General features: G+C 59.2%; 1 protein-coding gene across 3 annotated transcripts; it reads left to right on the top strand.

Annotated features, from left to right (window-relative positions):
• The first annotated feature begins 974 nt into the window (after positions 1–974).
• Positions 975–8,088, top strand: AQP8 (aquaporin 8). 3 transcript variants are annotated; one of them, XM_084882160.1, is made up of 8 exons: positions 975–1,064; positions 1,478–1,636; positions 1,763–2,016; positions 3,234–3,360; positions 5,022–5,236; positions 6,547–6,681; positions 7,662–7,758; positions 7,957–8,088. In XM_084882160.1, the coding sequence occupies exons 2-7, from the start codon at positions 1,625–1,627 to the stop codon at positions 7,708–7,710; spliced, it is 792 nt and encodes a 263-aa protein (XP_084738286.1). In that variant the 5' UTR covers positions 975–1,064; positions 1,478–1,624; the 3' UTR covers positions 7,711–7,758; positions 7,957–8,088. The 3 variants fall into 3 exon arrangements, with proteins under 3 accessions (XP_084738286.1, XP_084738284.1, XP_084738285.1); XM_084882158.1 differs by having other exon boundaries at positions 978–1,064; positions 7,662–8,088; XM_084882159.1 differs by having other exon boundaries at positions 1,047–1,064; positions 1,521–1,636; positions 7,662–8,088.
• The last annotated feature ends 1,931 nt before the right edge of the window (positions 8,089–10,019 follow it).

The following is a 10,019-nucleotide window of genomic DNA, read 5'->3' as shown; positions in this document are numbered from 1 at the left end:
AGTGGGGTTGTTGAGGTTAAATGAGATAGTACATGTAAGGTCTGTAGCCCACGTCTGGCACTAGAAAGTACTCAGTAAATATAGATTAAACATCAGTACATGTTATACATTAGTAGACACCTCCTCGTGGTGTTTACAATGTGTCTGGCACTGTCGGGGGCACTTTACATACACACTGATGCCCAGATTATTGTGACCACTCCATCAGTACTTCGTTAGGCCACCTTTTGCCTTCAATACGGCGGCGATTCTCCTTGGCATTGACTCCACGAGATGTTGAAAGGTGATGCGAGGAATCTGACACCACGCCTGAGGAATAGCACTGTCCAGTCTGTGAGATTGGATGGTTGTGGAACCAGCTGCCTGGTGGCTCTTTTAACTTTGTCCCACAAATGCTCACTTGGGTTGAGATCTGGTGATTGTGGGGGCCACCTAAGCAAGGTAGAGTCTCCTTCATGTTCTTGAAACCACCCTGTACAATACGAGCACCATGGAATGGCGCGTTGTCTTATTGGAAGAAGCCATCTCCATTGGGACACACCATCAGCATGACAGGATGAACTTGATCAGCAATGATACTTAGGTATGTTGTGCAATTCAAATGTTGTTCCACACCAATTAAAGGGCCCAAATCATGCCAGGAAAACATGCCTCAAACCATAACACTGCCCCCGCCAGCCTGAAGGGTTGTACTCATGCATGTGGGCATGTGGGGTGCATGCTTTCATGCTTTTTCCGTGAAATTCTCACTCTGCCATCTGCATGATGCAACTGGAAACATGATTAATCAGACCACATGACTTTTTTCCAATGCTCGACTGTCCAATCTCTGTGTTCCTGCGCGAATTGGAGACATTTTATCTTGGTAAAGCAGACAGCACAGGTGTTCGAACAGGCCTCGGCTTCCATATCCCACACGATGCAGGGTACGGCTAATGTGCCTACAAATGCCAGGTGGTCATAATAATCTGGCCGCTCAGTGTGTGTGCTAACTCAGTAAACCTCACAGCAACCCGGGGTCCATCATCCTCACATCGTAAGGAGCGAGCTAAAGTGCAGAGACGGTAAGTCAGTGCTCAGAGTTGGGGTGGGACCCCGGTGGCCTGTTTCTAACGCCCACGGCTTCTCCACGGGCCTAATTGCCCGTCAGTGCAGGGTCACCCGGCACAGCTCTGCCCTGGATCAGGTGGTCGGGTGCGTGAGCGGAGGTGTCAGGCCTCGCTTTGAGGAGATGTCTGTGGGAATTGGCAGAACAACCTGAGGAAGAGTCGGCTGTAACCTCCCGTGTGTGGTCCTACCAGGGACAGTCCTCTGCTTTGGACCCTGATGGTGACCGCGGGGCTGGGCCTCCCTCCAGATGCTGCCGGGAAGCCAGCAGCTTCCCCCTGTTGGCAGGAAGCTCAGCAATCCTCAGCCACCCCACCCCACGCCCTCCCAGCTGAGATTAAAAGAAAACTGTTTCCTTTTCTGGGCCCAGGGTCACCTCCCACCCGCTCTTTGCTTTCTCGCGCCTGTTAAAGGGCAGAGCCTGCGCCGGGATCGGCAGCTCCGGCCGGAGATAAGCGTGTGCAGGCCAGCAGGTGCGCCCGGCCAGCCAGGCTCAGCCGTCCGTGTGCGTGGCCTCATGTCTGCAGAGGTGAGCCCGCGGCCCTCGCTCCCAGCCTGGCCCTCCAGGGTCACTGAGAGTACCTCGGGGGGCAGGAGGGCTTCCCCCGGCCCCCGGCCAGCCTCCCCCCCAGGCCCACTCCCTTCCCTCCCGCAGGGCGCCGTGTCCATGGGGGACCTGGAATTCGGCAGCGGCAAGGGGAAGGAGCCGAGCATGGAAGGCAGGGGGCACGCGTGGTGGCATGAGCGCTTGGTGCGGCCCTGCCTAGTGGAGCTGCTGGGCTCGGCCCTCTTCGTCTTCATCGGCTGCCTGTCGGTGATCGGGAACGGGCCGGAAGCCGGGCTGCTGCCGCCGGCGCTGGCCCACGGGCTGGCGCTGGGCCTCCTGGTCGCCACGCTGGGCAACGTCAGGTGAGGGTGCTGTTCCATCCCCCTCAGCCGCCGGCCTGCAGCTGAGGGTCAGAGAGAGCCCCGGGCACCCACTCCGGCTGAGGGCGCCCAGCAGCCACGAGCTCTGAGCCCCGGGGCAAGTCACGCTTCCAATCCGAACCCCTCCACCCAGCAAATGGGACCCCCAGGGGGGTTTACAATGACTGTATCTATGCATATGATGGTGCTGGTGCGCGGTCCTGAGCACTGCAGCGTGAGCCCCGGGCAGCGCCCTCACACCCCTCCGGCTGGGACGGGCAGCGGCCTCTTACAGCGCCATAGGAGGCAGAGCCAGCCTCGTGGTGCCTGGGGTGGGGGCAGGGTGGGGGGGGGACGCGGGGGACACAGCAATGGGAGGCTCAGTCCCCCTGGCTGCTCTGGGGCTGTGATGTTAGAAGGGGTGCTCCAGCCTCGGGGTTCCCCGGGGACAGCAGCTGCTATAGGGGTTTCCCACCCACCGAGTGGTCCCGGCCCATCAGGCGGTGAGCCAAGGGTGGGGGGCTCTGCACACGCCCATCTGGATGGAGCTCCCCCCCCCACGCACCTCTGGCCTCAGTGAGGGCGCCCGGCGGGGCCATGCGGCCGGGCTGTGTGTTCGTCCCCCTCAGCGAGCGGATCCGAGTGAAGAAACCCCCTCTGTCTCCCGGACGAAGAGGGGGAAGAGGACGGTGGCATTTCCTTTGAACGTCCCGGGCGTGAAGAGCACATGACCTGCTCCCTGGGGTGGGGTGGAGACATCTTAGCCGGGGGGTCAGGGGTACGAGTGTTCACCGAGTACCCCTGTATGTAGCAGAGCGTGCACGTGTCTTCATTCTGTCTCCTCCGCAGCCGCAGGGAGTGGGCCCTGAGGCAGGGAGGTGCACTGCTGCCCAAGGTCCCACGGCTGCTCAGAGGTGGAGCTGGATCTGAGCCCAGGCCGCTGGCCGGGAGCCCATGCTGTGTGCACCTCAGGGGGCCGCTCCCTACGAGGCAGCCTTTTACTGTCACTGGCTTCTCAACAAATGTCTACTCAGCCCCCCTCCTGGCTCATCCAGGCCCCAGCCCGCCACTGGGCACCTGAGGGGGGGGGCGGGGGGGTGCCTGTGGCTGTGGATGGGCCCCCACGCGCAGGGCGAGAGGGTGAAGGGGGAGCTGGGACACACGCCCTCGCACAGCCTGAGCCTCGGCCTCGTGACTTCCTCCTGCTTCTGCGGTGACAGCGGTGGACACTTCAATCCTGCCGTGTCCCTGGCGGCCATGCTGGTCGGAGGCCTCAACCTGACGATGCTGCTTCCCTACTGTGTGTCCCAGCTGTGCGGGGGGCTGCTCGGGGCCTCCCTGGCCAAGGTGGGTGATCCCCTGGGGGGTGGGGCTGCTGGGGGCAGGGCTGAGGACTGTCCAACTCGCCTTTTTCCCCCAGGGGGACTGGGGGGCCTTCTCTACTTGGGACGGGACATTGGTTCCCTCCAAACGCACCCGTTCTCTCCGTCTGGACAGCCTGGGAAGCGGAGGCAGGGCTCCGGCCGGAGATTTCCTCCCAGTCCCTCCCCGGCCCGCAGCGGGTCTGCTGGTTCTAAGGCCGCAGGTGTCATCAGCCACTCGCTCAGCCACAGGCCCCCCGCTCTCCTGGGCTGCCTGGGGACAGCTCTCCCCCCGGAGCCTGAGCTCCCTGCTCCCTGTGCTGCCAGCTTCCCTTCCCCGAGCTCCCCGCCTTCCATGGGGCTCACATCCACCTTCCCCATGGAAGCCTCTCATCCCGACCTGAAGGCTGGCTCTTCCTTTCTGTCACCAGATTTTCATAGCGCCTGCCTCCCTCCCTGTGTCCCTCCATACGCCTGTCCTTCCCTCTTCCCTCCCTGCCTCCCTCCCTCCTTCCCTCCTTCCTTCCCATCCTCCCTTCCCTCTTCCATTCTGTTTTCTTTTCTCTCCCTCTCCCTCTCCCTCTCCCTCTCCCTCTCCCTCTCCCTCTCCCTCTCCCTCTCCCTCTCCCTCTCCCTCTCCCTCTCCCTCTCCCTCTCCCTCTCCCTCTCCCTCTCCCTCTCCCTCTCCCTCCCTCTCCCTCTCCCTCTCCCTCTCCCTCTCCTTCTTCCTCTCCCTCCCCCCCCCCTCTCCTTTCCCTTAAGGGTCAGTCCAACTAGGATTCCTTCAGGATCTAGGCCTTGCTTGGCACGTGTGAGTGAGTGTGAGGGTAGAGGCGGGCCCGTCGCCTTGCTAGCTGGCTGGGTTTGGACGGTGGCTCTAAGATCTGGCCCATTGCAGACTTTGGTCTCAAGTCCCACACTGCTGTTCCCTGCCCTGGGCCCCCCATGCCCCCATGTAAGACCCCATGCCCGCCTACACCTCCACCTCTGACCCTTGATGGGGAGCAGTGCCCAGGCTCTCCCTCCAGCCCCGCCCTCCTCAGCTCCACACACCTGCCCATTCCATCTCCCAACCACCGCACCAGAGGCCAGGTCCGTCCCCAGAGGGCGCCCTGACCTGGCACGCAGCTGTCACCACCCCCATTCTCTGGAGGAGGAAGCCAGACGCAGGGAAGTCAGTACCTCGCCCAGGCACAGGACTGGCGAGCTGCAAGGCCCAGATTCGGGCCCGGGGCCCAGAATGTGGTCCTCTGCTGTCTTCCCTCTCCTGGTGCTGCCATGGCCCTGGGTTTCCTGGCTCCCACGGCGCTTAAGCCTCGGGGCCCTCCTTGCCCCTTGAAGGGACTTCTTAAGGGTTAGCAACATCCTGGTCACGTGTGTTTCGAGTTTGTAAAAATAAGGTATTTTTGTCTTCTTTTCCTCAAAGAGGATCATCTAAGCCATAGAAGCTTCAGGCCCACCCGGACCACAGCTGGGTTATCCCATTTCACAGATGAGCAAAGTGAGCTCAGAGAAGCCCAATAGCTCACACACTGCCACCTGGAGGGAGTGCTGAAGCTGGCTGTGGCCCTGTAACCCTTCCCTGCGGGGGGCGTGAGCTCCCGGCCCGGCCCTCTGCACCCGGGGCTGAGCGGCTTCTCTCCGCAGGCGGTGAGTCCCGGCGACAGGTTCTGGAATGCATCCGGGGCCGCCTTTGTGACCGTGCAGGAGCCGGGGCAGGTGGCGGGGGCCGTGCTGGCAGAGGTCGTCCTGACCACCCTGCTGGTCCTGGCGGTCTGCATGGGCGCCATCAACGAGAAGACGCGGGGCCCGCTGGCCCCATTCTCCATCGGGTTCTCCGTCACCGTGGACATCCTGGCAGGGTGAGTGCGTCCCGGCTGCGGGCTACGGTGCCCGGCCTGGGCTGAGCCCGGCTCTGGGGTAGGGCCTGCAGAGCTTACCTGAGGGCACGGATTCCAATGCCAACAGGGCGGGAAGGGAGTGCCAATGGGAGACGTGGCCGAGCATTAGCAGGTGGCAGGGAGGCACCACTATTCCTTGTGGGCAATTGTTGCCACGTAGGAGGGGCCTGGCGGGAGCCTTCTGATTTCACCCCACGGGAGTCAGGAGACTGGATTTTATGGGAAATTATCTCTGTGTTTCCGTAAACATTTCTGAGGCTGTTTGGCAGCCAGGCTTCAGCCTGACTCACCACCGTCTCATTTGTGTAGGGCCGCTCAGGGCTTGGGAAGGGACTCGGAGACAAGGCTGGGGAGGTGTTCTCTCATGTATGTAAGAGGAGACGGGCTCAGAGAGGACACAGGGACTTACTGAAGGTCCCCGGGCAGCAGCAGATTAAATGACAGATCTGGAGCCAGAGCCCACATCCTGCTGAAGGGGATGAGGAGCCCCTGATGTCCAGTTCTTTCTTTTCTCTGGGACAGTTTCCTTGCTCTGCCCTCGCCCATGTCATCCTTGGGAGATCTGTGAACCTGTGTAAAGTGTGGCAATGCTTTGCTGCCCCCTAGTGGCTCTTGGCTCACTTACAAGCCTATTGAGCGGTTATTGGAGGCCGGTGGGTGCTGAGCACAGTCTGCAGGACCAGCTTGAGAGAAGGGACAAAGCTCAGACACCAGAACTGGGCCACAGCCCCTAGAGGAGCCGCCGGGTCACCTAGATTAAACACACGTGTGCGGCTTGCAGGCGAGGCGTGGCTATGTATGCGTTTTCTCATTGACTCCTGACAGCCCATGAGAGAGTACTTTCACCTCCGCTGAAACACAGAGGTTAGAGGTCACACAGCTGGGCACAGCTGGGCTGGGTTCTGAACCTAAGTCTGCTTGACTTTAGAGCTCCCATGATTGACAACTGCTCAACGTGGCTTTATCAACTTTGGAGAGACTTTGCCTCCCCCCTAACCTTGCACCCCCCCTCCCTCCGTCCCTTCCTGCTGCCCAGGCACCCCTGTGGACATCCTCCTGGGCGGGCATGGGTGTGGCCGACGCTGTGCCCCAGGAGGGGCCAGCCTTTCACTGCCCAGTGCTAGCGTCCCTACCTGTCTTCTTGGAACCCTCCGGAACCCGGGACAGGGCGGGAGTGTGGGAATTGTGGGAGGTAGGCCTGGCTGGGGAAGGAACTTGAGGGGAGCCGGGCCTGGCCGGGACCTGGGGACGAGTGTGGCTGCTGTCTGCAGGGGCGCCGTGTCGGGAGCCTGCATGAACCCTGCCCGGGCCTTTGGGCCGGCGGTGCTGGCCAACCACTGGGCCTTCCACTGGATCTACTGGCTGGGCCCGCTGCTGGGCAGCCTGCTGGCCGGAGCGCTCGTCAGGTAGGAGCGTGGCGGTCACTGCCCCGCGGGTGGGCAGCGGGTGACAGCTCCCGCAGCGTCCAGGCCGCGGGCAATGGGATCTCACCTGAGTGTGTAGAGGAGCAGAGGGAGCCGTCCTCAGAGGCAAACGTCATGACTCTGGGGCCTTTGACAGAGAGTGACAGAAACCCCTCTCAGCACAGCGTGGCCTGAAGGAGAACCCGTTGGCTCACATAACTGAGAGAGCACAGGGAGCACCGGCCAGGCAGGTGCCCAAACAACGTGTCCCGCAGACGGTCCTCTGCACGGGGCTCCCCAGCAGAGGCCGAGGCGCTCGGCAGGTCAGAGGAAACAGAACGACAGCTGTGGCCGATGGTAACTGGTGTGGCTGCCCAGGGTGCATCGACCTACCCCTGAGTCAGTCACGTGGCCTTGGGGCCAAGCACTGCTGCTGGCTGTGTTTGCAGCCTGAGCCTGAGCCTGACCTTGGGGTGAGGTCCAAGAGCAGGGGAGGAGCTGCTCCCTGCACGGGGTCACCCAACACCAGGGGGCCCTCCTCACATGGAAAACCACATACACGGTGCCCCATGAGCACGCATGGCAGGGACCTCGTTCCCCTAGAACAGCGTGGACAGTGCTCCACGGAGCTGTGCAGTGGATAGTAAGGTGGGTGTTGTCAGAGAGATACTCGCTCCCTTCCTGGGAGCCTCCGGGATCCAGCAGGTGGGCCTAGCCTGAACCCCTTAGCCCAGGGCTTAGTGCAAAGCATCCCTGATTATTGCCTGCTGCTTTCAGAGGGCGGAGCTGAGTGTCTCATGGAAAAGAGCTGAAGCCAAGCAGAGACCACCCCCCGCCCCCAACGCCATCCCAGCTAGAGGTTGAGGCTGGAAAAGCTCAGGAAGGCGGCTCTCTGGAGAACTCTGCCTGGAGAGATGAACAAGGGGCTGGGCGACTCCCCCGGGGCTCAGAGACTCACTGGGCCATTGCTGTTGTATCGATAGGTTCTTCATTGGAGACGGGAAAACTCGGCTCATCCTAAAGGAACGCTGAGGCCGGTGCTGGGCTTCCTGCCGCCCTGGTGCCCTTGGTCCTCGCCAGGTTCTGCATTGCCCTCCACTGCACAGTCCCAGGGGGCGCGGCTCCTTCCCGGGCAGGGCCTGGCTCCTCGCTGGGTGGCCTGCTGCTAGACCCCGCGGTGCTCTGGCTCAGAGGGGTGCCTGGTGCCCAGCGGGGCAATGTGGCCAGCACTGCCCAGAGGGAGGTGGAAACAGCAGGTCAGAAATTTTTTCCTGACAGGGACGGTCCCAGGAGCAGAAGAGTGCCTGGGCAAGGTGGCTGTCCATGTACATCAGTTCACTTCCGCCCGCCCTCCTCCCTCCCCCTTCCCTCCCAATCTAGCTTTGCAATAAATAGTCCCGTATTTCCTTCCATGTGCCATCGCTTGCCTTTCATCTCAGAAATGGGCACTGCTGGGAGGGTGCACGAGTCCACCTCCACTCGTGAAGGCTTGAGTGGAGCTTAGAATCTAGTGCCAACATATTGGCACTGTCCAATCTTAGCTCTGTCCAATCTAGAATCCAGTTTGGATGTTGGTGAGAGTCAATTCCAGATCACAGACCTCAGGACCTGCTAAAAGCACCAAGACTGCCAGGACATGGACTGGCCCACTCACTGCGCTCCAGCTCGGCATGTGTGGGTGTGGGCGGGGCCAGACCTGTGAGGATTTCCTAGCAAACAAGGAATGTAGCTTAATAGAGGTCTGGAGGGACAGGTGGCCTTTGGATGGAAGGTGGAGTATAATGATAACAAAGGATAAAAGGACACATTCTGAATTTCACCCATTGTAAGTAGAGGATATAAGAATCTATGGGTCATTTATGGAAAATGATCATTATCCTATATACTAAAAGGCTAATATTGCAAATTGACCGAATGGCAGAATGACCGGTTGCTATGACACACACTGACTACCAGGGGGCATACACTCAATGCAGGAGCTGCCCTCTGGTGGTCAGTGCGCCAGAACTGGGTTCATAGCTGGCAAGCACAGTGGTGGCGGCAGGAGCCTCTCCCACCTCCTCGGCACTCGGGCATCCCCTGAGGGCTTCTGAACTGTGAGAGGGCGCAGGCCACTCTGAGGGAGCACTTCTCCTCCCCTCTCCTCTCCCCCCCAGTGTGTAATTTTGTGCACCGGGCCTCTAGTAGCAACATAAAAATGTTCCAGGGAACAATAATTCTCAATAACAAACAAAAAGTTCACCAATTCTACAAGATGATCAAAATACCTGAATAAAAAGAAAATGTTCACTGGAGTGAAATTTAAGAAACTGCCTCTTGAGAAAATGGATCTATAACCCCAAACATCCAGAACGTTTTTGGAAAAAAAAGAGAAAGACAAATATGAATAACAACCACAAGCCTAAAGAAAAAAATAATATGAGAGAACCAGAAACAACCAAATTAGGACACTCACAAAGAGCAAACAATATTGAAAGTTATCATTTCTTTTGGTGAAATGAATAATAAAATAAATCTTTGGTAAATCTAGTAAGTAACAAAGTAGTTACATATGCATACATATCCTATTTAATAAAAGAGTGACATGCAAATTGACCACACCTCTGCTACACCCACAAGCCATGCCCATTAGCCAATCAGGACCAAGTATGCAAATTAACCCAACCAAGATCGCTGTGGCCACAGAGAGCAGGAGGGAGGCTTGGGTTTCCCCAGCAATGGAGGAAGCCAAGCTTTTTGCACATCCTGGCCGGCTGAGGCCTCCACTCCAGGCTACAAAGTTTCAATTGTAGAAGATAAATAAATCCCAGATACCAGGGCCTTCACTTGGGTCGCCGGGGTGTGTGACCAGTCTGAAAACCACCATAAGCCTCTTGCACAGGCCACCTCATGCCCCAAGGGAACCCCCACCCTAATCTGGGACACCATTCAGGGCAAACCAGCTGGCCCCCACCCATGCACCAGGCCTCTATCCTATCTAATAAAAGAGTAATATGCAGATTGACCATTACTCCAACACACAAGATGGCTGACCCCATGTGGTCAAAGATCCTGCCCCCATGTGGACACAAGATGGCCACCACAAGATGGCCAGCAGGGGAGAACAGTTGGGAGGAACCAGACCTGCAAGGGAGGGCAGTTGGGGGCAATCAAGCCTGCAAGGGAGGGCAATTAGGGGTGACCAGGCTGGCAGAGGAGGGAAGTTGGGGATGACCGAGCCTGCAGGGAAGGGCAGTTGTGTGGGACCCAGGCCTGTAGGGGAGAGCAGTTGTGGGGGATTTGGCCTGCAGGAAAGGGAAATTAGGGGTGACTCGGTCTGCAGGGGAGGGCAGTTAGGGGTG

This window comes from Pipistrellus hanaki, assembly GCF_964339955.1.
Source record: "Pipistrellus hanaki genome assembly, chromosome: 4".
Classification (NCBI taxonomy): domain Eukaryota; kingdom Metazoa; phylum Chordata; class Mammalia; order Chiroptera; family Vespertilionidae; genus Pipistrellus; species Pipistrellus hanaki.
Note: the sequence above shows the minus strand (reverse complement) of the source record. Positions and strands in the feature narration are given on the sequence as shown.

Bases quoted from the DNA above. Each gene is read 5' to 3' on its own strand.
- AQP8 (XM_084882160.1), top strand. The intron at 2,017-3,233 runs GTGAGGGTGCTG...CTGCGGTGACAG, and splicing joins GCCACGCTGGGCAACGTCAG to CGGTGGACACTTCAATCCTG. The intron at 6,682-7,661 runs GTAGGAGCGTGG...TTGTATCGATAG, and splicing joins CTGGCCGGAGCGCTCGTCAG to GTTCTTCATTGGAGACGGGA.